Here is a 19311-nt window from a genome sequence, read left to right on the forward strand (position 1 = left end):
TTAGCTAAACCTGTTAAAATCTGCGCAATTGGCAACCCTGCGGGCAGCACTTGTGTGTGCGCGCTGCCACTGCTGCTTTGTGCGCATGTGTGCGTGCTTGATTCAAAGTTGTTGTTGCTTGTGTGCTTGTGCTTTTCTCCGCATTCGTTGTTAGAGACCGCTGCTAGAGCCAGTGCAGCCGCTGCCACTGCCACTGACACTGCCACTGCCGCTGCCGCTGCCGCTGCTGCCGTCTCAGCTTCAGTCTGCGATGCTGCCTCTCTTTTGCACACAGTCACAGAGCGGCAACTGGGCGCATTTCAACGGTAAACATCATGAATGCATTTGGAAAGTGGCTCGTGGTGTTTGCATTTTGCATTTCTTCGCATTCTTTTATGTTTATGTGTGGCTGTGGCTTTTGCTTTGCCTGCGGACTGGCAGCCATCGCACAATTGTGCCAGCAACAACAACAACAACAACAACAACAACAATAACAAGAACAACAGCCGATGCCGAAGACGGCGTTTTCATTTCTCAGAATTGATTGGCCGTCGCGTTCGCATACTCCACACGCCAGCTTTTATTTCTTGCTGCATTTTTCAAGCAGTCGCTGCCGCCGTCGCCGTCGCCGTAGCCGTCGCTGTCGCTGCCAGGCACCTGTCGTTGTTGCTGTTTTGCTACAGACGCTGCTGAGACGTCTGCTGGCCAGTTATTTCTCTCTGTCTGTCTCTCTGGCTGTGCCTTTTGCCTTTGCGATTCTGATTAAATAACGTTTGACTTGGCGGGCGTCGACGTCGTCTGCGTCTACGCTTTCGTCTTTGGCTGCGTCCTCGTCACCTACCTTGCTTATGCGACTCACACACACACACACACACGCACATGTTCATCTTGCAATATGGCACACATACACATATCGCAATGTCCCTGTACGCAACAGGCATTGCCCGTTATGAACTGCCAGATAACAACTGTCATTTTGTAAGATCTTTCTTCTTCTTTATGTTTCGCTAGGTGGCAACACTTGTCTCCCAATTTTGTTCCACTTACGCTTGCATATAGTATATAAACCGATTTGTGTTTTTTTTTAATGAATTTGTGATGCTGCATTAACAGTTCCTGTTTTTATTTTATGGATGAATTTTGCGCATTTTGAATATTTACAAAAATTGATATGTTGGTTAGAAAATGTGCATGAAAGTAAAAGAAACAAAGAAAAAGTGTGATAAACAGCGATGTAGCATTTGCATGGAATTCCTTATTGTCAGATATTTCCTATCTTTTGTCCTTAGGTTCAATTTCTTTTCATTTTCATTTTTTTTATTTGTTGCAAAGGGTTGCCATACATCATACAAATAACGGCTTTGATAATAAACTGTATATGATGCTAAAGCAATGTGTGATTCCTTTGCCAATGTCTGTAGATATGTAATTATCCTATATGTACATATATATATATATATATATAAACAATAGTTATGTTTATAATAATCATTTATTTTGCATAGTTATTATTTGTATTAGCTTTATAGAGTGCCTCTATTATAAGGCCTATATCTATGCACATTTGAACAGAGTTGCCAGACAGTGAAAGACAATTGATTGCTGCGCCTAAGCGCCGCATCCGCTCGCTTCATTAGCTGTACATGGGCGAGCCGTGCAACACGGGGGCAAACTGGGCAACTGGGCAACAATGTTGCCGCTGCCCGGGCAACTGTTGGTCATCAACGGCAACTGTATGCTGTGGCAACTGTTTAGCTGCAACAGTTGCACAGTTGCACAGTTGCACAGTTGCACAGTTCGTTGTTCGTTGTGTGTTTTGTCAGTTGTTCTGCGTTTGATTCTGTGCTCATTCTCATTCCCATTCCACGCATGCGCAGTCTACTTTTCAATTTGGCATCATCAGCAACAGTTGCTGCCGTGCTGTTGCTGTTGCTGTTGCTGTTGTTGTTGTCTTTCATTTCTGGCTTGTTTCAGTTGGCGTGTAAATCTATTAACGTCGCCTCGTTCTATGACTGGCATCGCATCATTGTAATTCCTCAACTCACCTGCCGTCAGTTGCTGCTCCGATTGCTGTTCCACTGGCCAGTTGCCGCTTGCCAGTTGCCGGTTGCCAGTTGGCATTGCGATCGCCTCGTGCCAATTTGCCTAAGTCGACTATTTAACTATTTTTGCCATTTGCCAGTTGAAGTTGCCGTTGCTCTTAGCCAGTTGATGCTGCTCCATTTGGACGTGCGACTTTTATCTCTGATTTTATTTCACGGCACGTCGCTTGTGGGGCGTCCTCTTCAAGATGTTGTTGCTGTCGTGCTTGTTGCCCAGTTAGCAGTCAGTCAACGTAGACGAGCGCCACCTGCTTCTTCTGCCCAGTACCCTCAATTGCTGGCACTTGTCTCTCTATTTGCATAGCAGCCGCACCACACACATCACACACATCACACACACACACACACACACTTGCCGCCTAATTTGTGGCCCATTGTGGGTCAACATACGCGAACCCCAGTCGGCAGTGCCTTCTACCTGGTTGCCATGATTGATGAACGACAGTTGCTGCTCCTTAATTGCCGCGACATTAGTGCTCTGGCGGCCCACACTCAACAGATGCACATGCCACACAGACACGCCCCACAGAAAGCAATCATGGCCCACAAAAAAAAACCGAATGGCAACGGCGGAAGGGGAAAGCAGGGGCAGCCTATTAGATGTAGATATAGATGTATTGCGGTATAGGTTAGATTGATGAAGCACACGATATAAACTGCATGGAAGTTACAAAAAATATACCATACATAGAAGATAGAAGAAAAATATAAGATAGATAAGTAGAAGATCGATTATAGATAGATAGAAATTGGGTAGCATGATTGATGATGATTGATGAGCACACAGAGAAGAGAGCAAGAGAAAAATATATATGTGAAATGGATCAAGCAAAGAGCTCTACTTATAGATCTATGATGATTGATGATTCGAAAGGGAAGATGGAAGAAGAGATTGAGAAAACTGATTGATGATAATAAAGCGTAAAGCGATAGAAGATAAATAGAGCACAAAGAATAGAGAAAAATATATATACTATATAAGATGGATTATAGATAGATAAAAGACGGGTGGAATATTGGTAGAAAGTGAGCTATGATTGATGATGATTAAGGGAAGATTTTAGAATTCAATTCATTGAGATGGATAGAAATTGAACTCTACTCATTGATTGAGGGTGAACAGTGATGGTCAATCAGACAATCAGTCAGTCAATCAGACAGAAATAGTTTATATAATATATGCAGAACGGATTTCTATTCGACCCATTTTGTAGGAAATACTTGATTTGAAGCTTTTTTTGACCTCTTTTTTGGGATTGCTTGTCTAGTTAATCAATCAGTCAATCAATCAGACAGAAATAATTTATATAATATATACAGAACGGATTTCTATTCGACCCATTTTGTAGGGAATACTTGATTTGATTGAGATTGAGATCACATGGCTACAGCATCATTTTGTCTGTAGGGCCCACTGTGCGTCGGCAAGTTGCTTTAATTGCTCCACTGTGCAACGGAACTGGCTAATGGAACTGGCACGGGCACGGGCACGGGCAGTGGGACTATGACTGGGACTGGGACTGGGACTGGGACTGGGACTGGCAGTTGTTATTTGGTTATCTGTCTATGCCATATAAGTCGACAAATGCGCAGTTAGGCTGGTCCCGATGCCAGATGCCGCCTGGCAATGACAACGTGTGTGTTACGTACTTGTATTTATGATTGGCAGCTGGGGCGGACTCTTCGGACTCTTCAAACTGGGCAGAGATCGCTCAGACTGTGGTGCAAACACCGTTCACTGTATAAATAAACAGCGCACTTACGATTGCAGATGCGGCTATCCGACGATGCGGCGATGCGGCGATGCGGCTGGAATGCGTTTAGAGGCGACTCTGTGCCGCCCCAAGAGCCACTCTGCCACTCTGCCGCCCCACGACACAAGCACACACAGACAGCGAGGCAATGTCAAGAATGTTAATGCAGCTGCAGCAGCTAACGTCAATGACAACAGCTCCAGCCCTGGGTGCACGACTATGAGATACCCCTTGCTTAAGTAAGAGCCTGAAACGAATACCTAGTTTCTGGTTTTATGGTGCATGTGCTTGTGTTTCGCATGCTTCACGAGCTTAGCATTTCCCTATGCATATCTGATCTTATATCTATAACTTATATCTTATCTAGACTAGGTTCAAGTGAAACCCCTTCCGCATCAAGCAATTGATAGGATTTGATCGGAATTATGTGGGGATTACTTTCTAGTTCCATTTCAATAGAAAATCTGCTCCAAGCTGATTTTGAAGAAGAAAATATTGTTTGTTACAAAAACTTCTATCGACTGAATATGCCCCATCCAGCCGCACATTTGGCTTACAGGGTATTAAAGAACAACAACTGTAAAAATGAGCACAAACATTTACTTAATCCATTTCCAATGCAATTGCTCTCGTTCCCGTTCCTGTTCCCGTGCCCATGCCCGTGCTCGTTCCAGTTCCTCCAGCTCGTTGCCATTCTCATACCCGTTCCCATTGACGTTCCCGTTCCATGTAGAATTCATCTAGTTTTTGTTGTTGTTGTTGTTTTTAATATAACTACATAGTTAGATAGTAGGGGCTACAGTTACTTAGAGCTAATTTCCTGGCTGTCGGCAGCGGCGGCGACGGCAGCTGAGGATTGCCGTCTGGCCTTGGGCCTGGCCTGGTCGGGCAGAAAGTATGCCATCACGCTGAGCACCATGACCAGGCCGAGCACGGCCCAAAAGCTGGCGTCGCAGCTGCTAAACATGAGCCGGCCCAGCAGATTGCTGCCGACAACGGCGCCCAGCCGGCCCACCATCATGATGAAGCACATGCCCATCGCGTTTATCTGCGTCGGATAGAAGTCCATTGCAATGGTGCTGACCAGGCCGCCGCAGTTGCCGATGGCCATGGCCAAAGTCAGTGCGATCACCACCAGGGCGAAGTTCCGCAGCCAGTTGAGCAGCGCCAGGCAGACAATCGTGAGCAGCATCCAGCCAACTGCAAGTCGAGCGAGAGATTGGCGAGATGTCAAGGATTTGGCTAGGATTTGTCTTGCGCAAAATACTCACTCAATAGATTCCGCTTGCCAATCAGATCGATGGTGTAGGCAAATATCAAGTAGATGATGGTGAAGGCGCCGCCAATGGTGATCATCACCTGGTAGGTATTGATGTCGGCGGTCATGATGCAGCTGCCGTTCGCGGTTGTCTCGCTAGCGGCATTGAAGCCCTGTAGCACGGTGCAGAGCAGCGAGCCGTGGGCGCTCTGCTTGCCCAGCTCGTTGAGTATGGTGGGGAACCACATGAAGATGCCCTGGGCGATGCCGTAGATGAGGAACTGTATAGTGCAAATGTTGAGCGTGTGCAGCACTCGATTGCGATAGAAGAGCGGCACAGTCTGCTGCCAGATGAGATGCACTGCATCACAGAAACCGTGCACACTGGACAAACTGGCGCCGCCGCTCTGCGTGGCCAAACGCTGCACTGGATACTCGGCCGAGGATCGGCCCGAATTCGAGGCGTAGATGCGGCGCAGCGTTGCGAGCGCCTCGTCGACACGACCCTGGACGAGCAGATACTTGGGCGTCTCGGGCAGTAGAAAGAGACCCAGCAGCGCCAGCACAGACACAGAGACATCCGCGATGAGGAACACACGCCACGAGGAGAGGCTCAAGCCCAGCAGCGAGCCATTCAGCTGGAGCGGCAGAATGCCAATGGCCACAGCTGCGAGAGCAGGCAGGAGAGGCGAGCCGGAAGGAGCAAGAGGAGGAAGAGGATTAGCAAAGGCTAGGCTACTGTTCAAACCGTTGAGCCTTGAACCTACCTGGTGCAAACATCATGGCAATGCACATGAAGCAGGAGAGGAGCGTCACGTGGCGCACACGCGACTTATTGCCATGGAACTCGCCGCACATGCTGAACACGCACGCCTGTCCGCCGGAGATGAAGAAGCCCGTTAGGAAGCGGAACACAATCAGCATCCAAATGTTAACCGAAAAGGCGGACACCACCGAGCAGATGGCGCTGAACAGCATCGCATAGCGCAGCGTGGCCACACGACCCCACGTATCCGCCAGGAAGCCCATCGCGTGCGAGCTGAGCACCACGCCCAGAAAACCGGAGGAGGCCAATATGCCCTGCTGTTCGAGCGTGGCCATCAGATCGCACTTGACCAGCGGCAGGATCAGGCTGACGCCCATTATCTCCACCATGACGGCCATGAAGCACAGTCCGCATATGAGCAGCAGCTTCAGGTGGAACCGTCCGACGCCCGTCAGTGTGATCGCCTCCTCGAAGCTATATTCCCGGCATGCGGCCGGTTTGCCGCATTTCGCCACAGTGCCTGCAATAAGTCGCACGTCAATCACGATCAATCAGTGTCTGTGTCAATGTCAATCCGGCTGTCAGTTGGCATTTAAACTATTATCCGCCCGCTCATTTGCATAATTGGCAACGCCTTAAGTACAGCGACGCCGTCATGGAACGGGCCTAGTTGCGATGGCAAGCGCGGCCGCAAGCACTGGCTCGCCCGAGCTGCTGGCGGACGATGTGCGTCTGCCCAAGGAGCAGCCAACGTCGGCGTTCTTCGAGTCGAGAACCTTTCGCCTGATCTCCATTGCCATCTATCTGGGCGGCATCAGTGGCCTGGGCATGGCGCTGGCCCTATACTATCTCATATTCTTTGACTCCGGCATGCCGGACATTCATCTCAGGTTTCCCGTCTCCATTGGCGGCCAGCCGGTGCAGAAGGTGCACGAGTACCAAGAGGTGAGTCCCAGCCGAGCTACCCCACCGCCATCTCGCACAAGCACACACTAGCCCATACCCTTGAGCAAAATAAGCACACACACACAACTTACGACTGTTGTGTTTTCTAATTGGATTTGCCAATAACAAATTGAGCAGCTCGACCAGCGCATACCCTACAATAATTCAATAAATGCCAATTACCCTATTTTTGATTAAAATTAGAGAACTTTTCAAACATATGCAAGACTTCAACACAAAACTTGGCTCAAATGGTAGCTAGATTTGACTTTCGCATCAAATTTAACAGGCACTTTAACACGCGCTTTTGCCGTTACGAAAAAAAAGAAAAGTAAGGAAAGGATATATTCCAAATTTGAAATATATTTCTTGCCTTAAAGTTAACAGACACTTTAACATGTGGTTAAAAAAAAACGAGAAGTAAAAGTCTAGCTTTTCTCTGCACTGGGAAATATGCTCAATGAAGGCGCAGATGCCAACTTATGCCTGTTGCATAACCTCTCACATAGTCAATATACCCTTATTTAAGCGCCTTTGCTGGGCACAGGGTATACAAAATAAATGACGTCGCAACGTTGACAACAAATCAAACCAGGTCAAGTGGTCAAAGAATAGCGCACGTTATGTGCCTCACCAGGTGCCACAAGAGCACGGTAGAGGGGGGGGGGGGGGGGGCGAAGAAGGGGGTATGTAAAGGCAGCGGGGTATCGAATCTTATTAGCGTGGCGGTCAAGACGCTGCCCCGGCTCGGACATGAGGGCAGCGCCCAAATCGCTCGACCAGAAGCAGAGAGCACAAAGAAGAAGCAGAACAAGGAGAAGAAGAGGAAGAGGAAGAAGAAGAGGAAGCAGCAATGGAAACCGCAAAACACACAGCAAATGTGGCAAAGCGCAACGCCAAGCGCCCGCCGCCATTCAGTTCGCCTCCAGAGACGCCAAGCCGTGGAAGACCGCAGATTCGAACGGTTTCTCGTTGGGGTTAAATACAGTTACAAATATATATCTACACCTATATATATATATAGAGAGAGAGAGAGAGTGAGAGAGGGAGAGGGAGAGTATGGCGTCGCCGTCAATGTTGACCAACCTGGCCGCTGTGGTCAAGGAGGCCAAGGACGAGGAGATTCCTGTGCCCAAATCGGATGATTTCTTTGAATCGAAAACATTCCGACTCCTCACCCTAATCCTCTATATGGGCGGCGTCAGCGGCATGGGCCTAACGCTGGCCATGTACTATCTATTCATCTGGGACTCACGCATGCCGCCGCTGCCCGTCTTCAAGCATACGCATCCAATTGGCTAAGCCGGGATAGGGAAGACCCCTCGCCGCAACCATCATCGAAACCTTTTATTTGGGTGAGTGTACCGCATGGATTGGGGATTGGTGATTGGGGATTGGGGATTGGGTTTTAGTTAGCCGGCTTTGTCTGGCATTTGCTTTGACTAAACACTCGGATTAATGGGGCAGCTAGAGGGCGTGAGGGCAACTAATCGAATGAAGGTAGGGTCTAGGGTGCCGGACTAAGGTTACCAACAAGAGGTTGCCTTCGCCGGGCTCTGGACCCTCAGATATGCAGAGAGAAAAGAGAAGAGAAAAAAAGCTGACAGACACGCATAAAACTAATCCGCTTTAGCACGTTCCACTAAATCGCAGGGCCCCAAAGCCCGGACAGCCAGCCGTACCGAGTGGGCCAGCTCTACGTTCGCTTGCGTCATCCGTGTCCGATTTTGATTTAATCGACGTCAGCGTCAATAAAATGAAATCAGTAATCGGTGCGACGCTTACCAAGCCAGGCCAGTCCAGGGCCCGTGTCCAGAAGATAGATAGATAGATAGATAGAGTTCCACGTTCAGAGATCGGTTCAGCATGTCAGCCGAGACGCCGGCGGTCAATGTTAACTTGGCCAAAATTGTCAATCTCATTGGGTCCAATGTGCGCGACCAGGAGCCGTCCAGCATTGGCAGCTCGCGCAGCGTACGGCTCGCCAGCAGCGGCACGCCCCGGCGCGCCGCCTACTCGTACGTGCCCAAATCGCCGCAGCTGGAGGAGATTGTGTTCGCCGAGCCAACATGCTCGGAACGCTTCGCCCGCTACTTTATCCTTGTCATTTACTTATGCGGTCTCTGCAGCCTCGGCTTCATACTGTCCATCTATCACATCTTCTTCTGGGACTCGCGCATGCCGCCCGTCTTCAAGGGTCCAAAGAAGCCGCCGGCTTTTGGCTAATGCCTTTTGCGCAGCCCGGGACCAGATGCCCATGTTGGTAAGGCAAAGCGTTACGATTTCTTCTTCTTTATATATATATAGTCTTATATCAGATGAAACTTGTAGCACTTGGGTCTTTTGATAGATTTTCACAGTCAGATATAATTGATATATCCCTGAAGCTCCGACAAATCAGATATTTCAAATTATTTTCAAGCGCATTCTAAGGCGATTTATACTATATATTCGCTATATGTACTCTGTATATACTATATATACCCGTTATCTTTTTTGAAAATCGCCTGATAATTGAATAGTTCTCAGTGAACTTATATTTTATATATCAGAGCTCTTTGCATGCAGGGTAACAGCAAGTCGAGCACGCCCTCTATAAAGTTTCATTCAGAGCACACAAATTTATCGCACTCCAAATTAGCTTTTTGATGCAGCTCTTTGGCGAGTATAAGAGTGGGCATATAAGCCAACTTATACGTAACTGGAATACAGTTAGTTAGTTGGCAGTCAAAGAGTATATCAGATTATCATGCACTGTTTTGAGTTGTTTCCTGTTCAAGGTGGCGCGACACCTGAAAGGAATCCTTGAGGGCCATTTGCAAGCAATGTTACAGTCGCTTGGCCTGGTGTGCGGGGGTGTGTGTGGGTGCAAGAACTGAAACTGGGCGTGTGGCCTACATTTTGGCGAGCCACATGATGAATGTGTGTACGTGTGTGCGAGTGTGCGAGTGTGTGTGTGTGTCTCGCTTATTCAACAAAATCAATGGCCAAACGCTGCAATCGTTCGGAGTCCAAGCCGATGTCCGCTCTCACACTATCGCGCTCTCACTCTCTTGCTCTCTTGCTCTCTGGCACTCTTGCGCTCTGTGCCTGCCAGCTTTTAGTTGCATTCGTTTTGCCGTTGTCCTAGTGACCCAGTTGCAGATTATTAACCTCCAGCCAACGGCGACCGAACGACCGAACGACCGACCGACCGCTGACGAACGGATTGCCGAATCGAAATGGAAAACAAGTAAAAGTTTTGCGCAGTGCAGAGAGGACACGTTAGGCGAATACCCTGTAGCTGTGCAATATAAGAGTTATATAAGAGCTTAATGCTAGCTTACAATAATACAACAGAAGCTTTACAGGGCGTATACATAATGCAGCTAGTATAAGTTAACTTGTATCAATTGCAACAGCATATGTATACGAAGAGGATTGGATTTTGTATGCAGACTAGAAGAATGCTAGTAGAAGAGAATATAAACACAAATATATGTAAATTTATTCAATTTTGTGACGAGCTTACGATCCGTTTGCTTTTCATCGGCCATTTTGTTGCTGAGCTGCGCTGGCGTTGGAAAATATAAGAGTGCTCGTGGTAGAAGAGAAGAGACAGGCCACATTTCTTACTGCTCTCACTGTACGCATTTCGAGCACTCTGCAACTATTGATATTTAAGAGATGTGCTAACTGTTAAATTTGCAAGCTACAATCAAGTGGGTATACCCTATTCGGCAACTTTCAAGTGCAGAGCATCAAAAAGCAATAAAGCAGCGCATGGCGCTTGGAAGCGAAAGGTGCAGGTGCAGGACGACCAACAGCGAAAGTTGCCCAGGCAAAACGCACAAAAACAATAAATACAAGCATATTTATTTACATATGTACATACACACATACATATGTATATATGTATGCATGTCCGCTGTTGTCCTTCGCAAAGCCGCCTGCGAAGGTTGCGCGGGCATGGTCACACATAAAGCAGGCAGATGTGATTGCAGGCAAATGCAGCGCAGCTGCGACCGCTGCCGCGAAATAGAGGAGAATGGCAATTAATTGGCGAGAAATGTTTGGAACATGATTTCATTTCAATTTAACGCCAAATTGATAGATGTTAAAACAGTTTTTTTGTTTTTCTTTCAATTATTTATTTATTAATCATCCATTTTGCGGGCAAAATCAGGCGCGCATTTGCATTTCCGCGTGCAATAAACAACCAAAACGCGCGTCGACCGTGGGCCGTGGGCCGTGGGGCGTGGGCGTCGCGCTCTTGACACATAAAGCAGTGACAGGCCTCAAGACGTGCCGATGTGCTGCCGCAGTCGCTGCCGCAGTCGCAGTTACAGAGCAGCTTGGCTATGTTTTTGTTTGGAATGCCAGCGGCGCGTGCCAGTTGCAGTTAAACAGAAGAACACGACAACTAACGGACCGCATCCAGACGCCGATGCCGACGCAGGCGTCGAAATTTATATGTAAATGAAAATGAGCGAAATGAGCAGCAAGCAGCAAGCAGCGAGCGGCTGACAGCTGGCGTGGAGTAAACAGGCATTTTATGAATGAAATTATATGCGAAAGATGCCGAAAAGGCGCAGCACATTGTGGAGGATCGCTGTGGGCTGTTGGCTGGAGTGGGAGGAAGAGAGCGAGCGAGAGAAAGAGATGCGGCTGCCTGACACGAAGGCTACACCGCACGAAGTGCCGCAGCCGAGGAGCAGCCGATGCCGATGCCGCTGCCGATGACTCCTGCATTGACTGAGGCAGCGGCAGCGGCAGCAGCAGCAGCAGCAGCAACAGCAACAGCAACAGAAGCAGCAGCAGAAAGGCTCTGCTTACGACTGAAGCTTTTTGTGCTGGGGCGTCATTTCGATTGCATTCGCTCGACGCGTCGGTTGGCAGCTTTTTTTGTGACTGCGACTGCGACGGCGGCTGTAAACTGTAACTGTTAAGCGCAGCGCGACGCGTCAACAATAATAATAACAACAACAAGAAACTACAAAAACTTTGCATTTATGTACAACAACTAGACTAACCAATTGCACTGCCAAACGCGAAAATCCAAACACAAAAGAAGCTGAACATATCAAAAAATAAGAAAGAAAAGAAGAGAAACAAGAAATAAGAAAGTGCACAGCAGAAATAAATAATTAACAAGACAGCCCAATCAAAACTGGCAACGAAATCAAATAAGAAAAACAAACACAACGAGAATCAAAAGAGAGCAGCAGCAACAACAACAACAACAACAACAAGAGCAGCAGCAACTAGAAACAACGAAAATGAATTCCAAAGTCAATTCGCTCGAGGAGAAAGTGAAACTGCCGCCAACGGAGACAATAAGCTGTTGCTATCAGCCGCAGCAGAGCAACCGTAAGGTCATCCGCATCCTAACGGTGGCCGTCTATGTGCTCTGCGTATCGCTGGCGGCCATAATGCTGTCGCTATACTATATATTCATATGGGATCCGACCATACGGCCTTTTGTTACCAAGGCCAATCAGTGCGGTAAGTGCGGCAGGTGCGCGGGCTGGCTAATCATACCAATGACCGTTTAATCCCAAACTTAACGGTAACGTTAACTACATTTGCCAGTCAGCAGGGTGGTGTAGGAGGACGGGCGGGGGCTGCGGACGCGCCACTAAATCAAACTGGAACACAGGCTTTCAACTAGGCTACAGCCCATTCTGCCCTGCCATGCAATTTCTAACCGATTCATCGCCTCTCGCTAAATGAAGAGTGACGACGACCGGTGGGCGGGGGGTGTGTCTTACAATAACGGTAACGGTAACGGTAATCGCTCGGAACACTGTCGGCTTTTGCGGTTCTCGTTGGGCCGAAGCGGCGTGCGAGTTAGCATGCTTGTGTTTTTGCATTTGTTGTATTTGTCCTTTTTTTTAGTGTTGTAAATCAACTCGAAATTGGGTCAATGGGCTATCTCATGCGTGTGTATGTGTGCGCGCGCCCATGTATGTGTGCATAGCTTTTGCGGTTCAATAATCGCATTGTCACCAGCCATGAAATTGGTTCAAACCAAAAATGTGTTCTGGCTATATTATGAATAATATTCACTGATGCATTTCATAAAGTAGCCCCGTTAGGATTTGAGCGCTTCCGTCGGACAGGCACGACTAGCAGATACTCTGCAACCCGGCACGAGCTGCTGTCCCAAACATTCCAGTTACTTTCTTAGAACCCAGGCCCTGCTTAACTTCGGTGTTTGTGGTCCGATCTTATTGAAATTTTCACAGCTTCAAAATGACATGCAGAAGTGTGTGTATCCCAGAGTCCAAGGCGTTATCTCTATAAATAAGTTGCTTATTTTGGGGGGAAAAGTTTGTGGTTAAACCAGACAGTTGAATATTCTGGGTTTGTGTCTACTCGCTCGTGTAGCGCTCCCGACTCTGAGCTATCGTTCATTTAACAAAAAACTTGGGCCCGATAAGGCATTTATATAATATAGAGTGTCGGGTGGCTTAGGCCTGTTACACATGTACATTTTGGCCCATTCAAAATGGATGCCGGGTATATCAAAAGGACGGGAAGTAGAACACTGTTCATGGGTAGACATAGGGTATCTGTCGGTTGGGCATTGCTGCCCGTAGTTTGATTACTTCTTCCGCTTTAACGTTGCAGACAAAATTGTGATACCCGAAAAGATTGCCATACGCCTATTAAACTCATCGGAAGTCACCGCAGAGCAGTTCTACAAGCACATCCTCGAGCAGTATCGCATCCTGAACCATTTGCAAATGCAGCGCCAGCAGTTCCTGCAGAAGCAACATCTACAGCTGCAGCAGCTGGAGGCGAGCAATCGCTTCCAGGAGGTGTTCGCCACGGCCACCATTATACAGGCACATCCACATCCGCATCCGCACTTGCGTGAGCCGCTCAAGAAACCACTCGTCGCCCACTCCAACAACAACAACAACAACAACAGCAGCAGCGGCAGCAGCATTCCGGGCGCCTATCGCCTGGAGCCGCCGTCAAATGTGGACAGATCGGCGCACCACATGCCCCTGGTGCTGGATACATCCCCGCCGGCGGAGGGCATGGCACATCTGAAACGCAAGAGCCATCGCGCTGGCCACTACAAGCATCATCGTGGACGTTCCGGCGGCATTGGGCAGAAAAAGCAGCCGGAACGCGGTGGCTCCGCATTGCCGGCCAGCAGCACAGCCTCCGCCGGGTATGCGCTGGGCGAGCAGCCAACGGCGGCGGCACCACACGGCTATATGGACACACCGCTGAATCCGGCAGCCGGCACCATAGTGCAGCAGCCGCTGCAGCTGTACACCTCGATGCCCATACCGCTGATCCTTAGTCCGAGCAACAGCGAGAAGCGTTCGCCGCACCACAGCCACAGTCATGCGCATGGCGAGCGACGCGGCCTGGGTGGTGCCCAGGTGCGACGACGCACCACCACGGCCACCGTGTCCGGCTATGATGCGCAGACCTACCTCAATCCGTTCCTCACCGGCGAGCTAATCTTCGAGAAGTAAGCGCTGCAAATGTTGCCCCATTAACACACACACACACACACACACACACAAAGCGTTGAATAGTTGGCCAAAGTTTAGCTAAAGATACTTTACTTTAAGCATCTGGCATGCACCAGATGGCTGGAAAATTCTGGCACGGAATTGAGACTCGGACACTCTCATATCACAAGTACTACTATACTATATTCCCAAAGCAACGGCAGATGCGTCAAATACACCTATACACACACACACACACACATATATATATATAAAGTATATATCAGAGTTGAATGTGACAGGGGTTTCCACTAGGTTATTCTCTTCTATGTAACAATGGAGAGCTCTTCTAGCTGCTTGACTCGACTGTGAACAGTGAAAGGGGCAGCTTTTCTCAACTGCCTTGTAAAGTTCATGTTAGTTGAAATGGTTTTGATTAAGAAGGTTTTCAGATTGGCAACGCAGTCAACAAGTTTTCAGAACGCAGCTACAAGGCGGCCACATTGTCAATCTGACTTGCAGAATATTTACAAGGCAGATTAACTAGCTGCTAAATCTAGCTGCTGGTAAATTTCACCTGTTAAATACTCGAAATACTCAAATTCTATTTTTCCCTCTAAACTGTTTGCAGTAATGCATACACTTAAAAAAATTGTAGGGAACTAAGTACTAAGTATTAGTAATCCTAAATACCAAAACAAACAGCAGAAAGCACGATATACACAAATCTTTAAGGTTAATTGTCGTACAGAAGCTGTTTGATTTTTGTAAAGGTGGCAACACTGCCATGCCAAAATTTGATATTAAACTTCATGTTAAAACGGCACCTAACTCTAACAGGAGCTTGAAAAATATGTTGGAAACGCAGCCCAGTGGAAACGAGCCACTATTTATACGACATTAATTGGATAAGCCCAATCTATAGAATCGTTTTTGGCTATACTAAAGGGTTCTATTGAGGAACCCAGCCCCAAAATTTGTGCTCAAATAATTTGTAAACCAGAGAAGAAAGCTAAAAACTCTGATAAATACCACAAACATAACAATAAACACACCTTCACTACGTATATATATATATATATATATTTAACTATATCAAGAAAAAAAAAAGAAAAAAAAACTATATAGAGGGGCATTACTTAACCTACTTTCTAGAACCAAAGCACACACACACACACACACACACAGACAGACAGACACGTTCACAACAAAGGCAGAACACGGCGAACGCAATACTCAATAATAGTTATAGTTAAAGGTAAAAATAAAAGAAATAGTTAATTACGATAGTTAGGTACTTGTATACATATGTACCTAGACGGGACCCACTCCAAATAGAGCGTCACTCGCAGCGGCAAGCAACGACACCCCACCTAGGACACTGCTTTAAGGCAACAACAATAACTAAGTAGTTAAAAACAGAAACATAAACAATTTAGCATAACCAAAACAATACACTCTCACAACAATTCACAAAACTATATATCTATATCTATATCTATATCTATATATATATATAGATCTCACGGCATTCGGAGAGGGTTCAGCTTGGCAAATTGCATGAATATTTCATAGATTGAACACAACAATTGATAACGTTAACAATTTATATGGTATTTGTATATAACATTGAAGGTGCACAGCACACTATAGCTATATAGAGACGATAATATACACATATACATACATATATACATATTAACCATATTCCGAGTTTCATATTCGAGGCGAATCCTGCGAAACCGAGACCAAAGTTTCTGCCGCCCTCAAAAGTATGCTATGGATATTTGCATAAATATTATTGGATGAAGCTCGTACATGTGCATGTACAAAAATATATATATGTGTGTGTGTTTTTTATACCTTTTCTTAAAAGAAAACAATAACAACAACAACAACAGCAACAAGAAACAAAAATGTTCTTCAGTTGAGATTTGCGACTTGGCAGCGTTGAAAATTAGCGAAAGAAAATTAAACGTTTTTTTTTCTGTTTTTTTTTCTTAGTGAAATTTGATCAAAAAAGGGTTTTTGATACAATGTTTGTTCCTAAAAACAAAAGGTTACGTTTCCAGAAAGTAAACCAAGAACAATATATACATACATACATATACATATATAATATATATATATATATAAATATATTCTAGGATCATCTAGTCAGGCATTCGTACCAAATATATTAGAGTATTTCCAAATATATGGATTTATCAGAAAGTCAATATTTAAATGCGCAAAAGCAACAAACGTAAAAATTTGATAAAAAAAAAAAAAAAACAAGAAAACAAACGAATTTTATATTCAAATGAAAGTTTACAATTTTCGGTAGATAAATGCGAAAGTTAAAGTTTTTTAAATATTTACTTCGGCTAGTTTGATAGATTTGTTTAAAAAAAAAAATCCCTTAAATTTTGAGTGTTCGAATTGGCAAACACATTCGAATATCCGGAAAAAAACGAATATTTTTTACCACGCTGAGAGACAAAGAAAACAAAAAAAAGAACAGCAAAACAAAAGTGTTTTGTGTTCGAACTCGCAACCCCAGCATTGAACTTTACAAATCACATTTGATTTTAGCTTAAATGTTTGTCAACAAAATATTCACGTTTTTCAGTATTTCGATAATTGTATTTCTTTTTTTTTTTTAATATTGTAAATGAGCGAGTTGCAAATGGAATGGATTTGAACCGGGCACCGCACATCTGACAAACAAATTTATTTAATTCATTTTGATAACGTTCATGAAATGTTTCCAAATCAAAACTATTTAAAAACTTTTAGTTTTCCGATGTGTGCGGCAATAATTTCGTTTCTCGTTATAAACCAATAAGGCATATCCACAAACGTACATTCAGTTTGATTAACTGCTGTGGCGCAGGAAAGGAGCTGCAAATGCAAACCCCAACAAGAGGAAGATCCCCATATCATATCCACACCACAATCAAGGAAAGAAAAAAGAAAAAAAAAACACGCGTTTTACACAAGAGAATTGAGTTGACGAATAAATGATAATATATCTATACACATATATATATATATACATATATATATGTATATATATATTATAGATAAATATATATGAAAACTATATGGCTTTATGACATAGAATTGTATCCTGTAAATGTATTTGTATCTGATGAACATGTACTTGCATATTAAATAACAAAAATACACACAAACACACACACACACACACACACACACATGTACGTTGTGTACTTAGACGAAAAAACAAGTCATTTTGGCAATAATAAAGCATAGAACAAACTATTAAAAAAAAACTTTCAACTGCCTTTTGCCCAACTTTAGTCAAACGAACGACAGTTGCGTTAAACAAGACGCAAGTAATCGACGCGCAGCTACCCTGTTAATGCGCCAAGAAACAACAGCTTAGAGTAAAAAATACTAAAATACCAAGAATCTCTTTCGGGTGAAGCAAAGCTGAATTAACGCCAAAGAAGTTTGGTTTTTTTTTAGGCAAGAATAAATTCTTAAGCTCAATATGAAAATCAGAAAACTTTGCATATTGATTGTGACAAATCCTGACTAAATCCAAAAAAAAAAAACATATATATATATATATATATTGAAAAATTATTGTCCTATCCGTGCATAAATTATTGGCAATTCCTTTAAACTTATCCTTAAGCGCCTTTTCAGTATTCTCTAGTAAATCGGCTCAAGACATGTAGCACGTTTCAGACGTTTACCCGCTTGGGACATTCTACTGTTTGCAGGGTATCGAACAAATCTCTGTTTTCACTAATTAAAACCCAATGAACTTTACAACTGACATAAACATAAACGTTACAATCCACTTATCAGTGGAGAACAAACACGCGCCCTTATCAAACATATTTCCGGAAAGCACGTTTTTTTTTGTTTTTGTTTTTGTCACAATTCAATTAGGAAAATAATGCTGCGGAACTAGTTCCCGTTAATAAGCTTAAGCCGTGTTAGAACCAGTTGGAACCAGTTGGAACCATTTGGAACGATAAATTATATTCTTGACCAGTTGGAACCATTTCGAACGATAAAACTCACCGAACTCGCGCTCGCAATCAATCACATAGCCCGGATTATCCATTAAGCTTTGATTATCAAAAAAAAAAAATAAATAAATAAATACAAAAAAAAAAACCGAATCTTTTTAAAATGATGTACACTGCACTGGGCTAGAGGCTCGACTGGTGTCTGGCTAATCCGAAGGCTTTCAGAGTTTTTTTATAGGCGCAGCTAAAGTTCGGATGCGACTATTGTCGCTGTCGCTGTCGCTGTCAAAATTCAACTGGGAAGCCACAAAACTCCGAGCGACACTTAAAGCATAATTTATCTTTGGATAATGCTGTACGTCTGGCATTATTAAATGGGCCGATTACAAGGTGGTTCTGTAAAACAATGGATGGCTAGCGATAAGTACATAAACTAAAAAACACTCAAACCGATAAAAACTTGCAAGTGAAACCTGTCGCTGGGTATGCCCGACTGTCGGTTACCCACACGGTAGTATCTATCCCACGCAGAAATCCAAATCCAAGCATATTACTAAATATTACAAATCTTTACAGAATATAGGTATATACATATATAAATTTTTCACTCAGTTAATTGTTGATTAATTGTTTTCAAAGAATTTGGCACACCCTTTACGTGGCCTGCGATGCGTACAGGGTGCTTGAAAAGCCAAGCGGCTAACAATAACAAAAGACTGTGATATAAGACAACAATAAGAGCGTGCTATAAAACTTAAATACCCACCCAGATACCGCTAAGAATAGCCGACCATCCAAAATTTGTGCAAGTCAGCGCCCACTCTCACTCTCCGTCTTTCATGTATATTTGGTGGTGCACGGGCTTTTGGTGGTGCAGTGCGGTATACAGAGTCAAAAGTTTGTCAACAGCCTCGCCAGATGCTTAGATAAATATGCAATTGCTTTCTTATGAACTACGTAGTTAGTACACACTCCCAACTCATCTAAAATATATAAAAAATAAAAATATCAACAAAATATAGATATAGAGGTAGATATATACATATATATACTTAGTTTAG

General features: G+C 44.8%; 5 protein-coding genes across 5 annotated transcripts; 4 read left to right on the forward strand and 1 right to left on the reverse strand.

Annotated features, from left to right (window-relative positions):
- Positions 1–4570: 4570 nt before the first annotated feature.
- Positions 4571–18516, reverse strand: LOC6636165 (3-hydroxybenzoate transporter MhbT). Its single transcript, XM_032439913.2, has 5 exons — positions 18423–18516; positions 18303–18349; positions 5861–6379; positions 5107–5760; positions 4571–5035 (listed from the first exon to the last, which is right to left on the reverse strand). The coding sequence occupies exons 2-5, from the start codon at positions 18343–18345 to the stop codon at positions 4638–4640; spliced, it is 1614 nt and encodes a 537-aa protein (XP_032295804.2). The 5' UTR covers positions 18346–18349; positions 18423–18516; the 3' UTR covers positions 4571–4637.
- Positions 6534–13505, forward strand: inaF-A. Its single transcript, XM_070207966.1, has 2 exons — positions 6534–6804; positions 13417–13505. The coding sequence occupies exons 1-2, from the start codon at positions 6535–6537 to the stop codon at positions 13426–13428; spliced, it is 282 nt and encodes a 93-aa protein (XP_070064067.1). The 5' UTR covers position 6534; the 3' UTR covers positions 13429–13505.
- On the forward strand, positions 7724–8159 carry inaF-B. Its single transcript, XM_032439916.2, has one exon. It carries the CDS (start codon positions 7864–7866, stop codon positions 8104–8106), a length of 243 nt encoding a protein of 80 aa, XP_032295807.1. The 5' UTR covers positions 7724–7863; the 3' UTR covers positions 8107–8159.
- Positions 8185–11980, forward strand: inaF-C. The gene has a single exon (XM_070207962.1). It carries the CDS (start codon positions 8671–8673, stop codon positions 9028–9030), a length of 360 nt encoding a protein of 119 aa, XP_070064063.1. The 5' UTR covers positions 8185–8670; the 3' UTR covers positions 9031–11980.
- On the forward strand, positions 12048–16761 carry inaF-D. The gene is made up of 2 exons (XM_070207956.1): positions 12048–12288; positions 13417–16761. Exons 1-2 carry the CDS (start codon positions 12063–12065, stop codon positions 14280–14282), a joined length of 1092 nt encoding a protein of 363 aa, XP_070064057.1. The 5' UTR covers positions 12048–12062; the 3' UTR covers positions 14283–16761.
- Positions 18517–19311: the final 795 nt, after the last annotated feature.

This window comes from Drosophila virilis, chromosome X (assembly GCF_030788295.1).
Source record: "Drosophila virilis strain 15010-1051.87 chromosome X, Dvir_AGI_RSII-ME, whole genome shotgun sequence".
Lineage (NCBI taxonomy): Eukaryota > Metazoa > Arthropoda > Insecta > Diptera > Drosophilidae > Drosophila > Drosophila virilis.

Bases quoted from the DNA above. Each gene is read 5' to 3' on its own strand.
- inaF-A (XM_070207966.1), top strand. From the start codon at position 6,535: ATGGCAAGCGCGGCCGCAAGCACTGGCTCGCCCGAGCTGCTGGCGGAC.
- inaF-B (XM_032439916.2), top strand. From the start codon at position 7,864: ATGGCGTCGCCGTCAATGTTGACCAACCTGGCCGCTGTGGTCAAGGAG.
- inaF-C (XM_070207962.1), top strand. From the start codon at position 8,671: ATGTCAGCCGAGACGCCGGCGGTCAATGTTAACTTGGCCAAAATTGTC.
- inaF-D (XM_070207956.1), top strand. From the start codon at position 12,063: ATGAATTCCAAAGTCAATTCGCTCGAGGAGAAAGTGAAACTGCCGCCA. The intron at 12,289-13,416 runs GTAAGTGCGGCA...TTAACGTTGCAG, and splicing joins TACCAAGGCCAATCAGTGCG to ACAAAATTGTGATACCCGAA.
- LOC6636165 (XM_032439913.2), bottom strand. From the start codon at position 18,345: ATGGATAATCCGGGCTATGTGATTGATTGCGAGCGCGAGTTCG. The intron at 6,380-18,302 runs GTGAGTTTTATC...GACTTATTGCAG, and splicing joins TGATTGCGAGCGCGAGTTCG to GCACTGTGGCGAAATGCGGC. The intron at 5,036-5,106 runs GTGAGTATTTTG...CTCGACTTGCAG, and splicing joins TGGCAAGCGGAATCTATTGA to TTGGCTGGATGCTGCTCACG.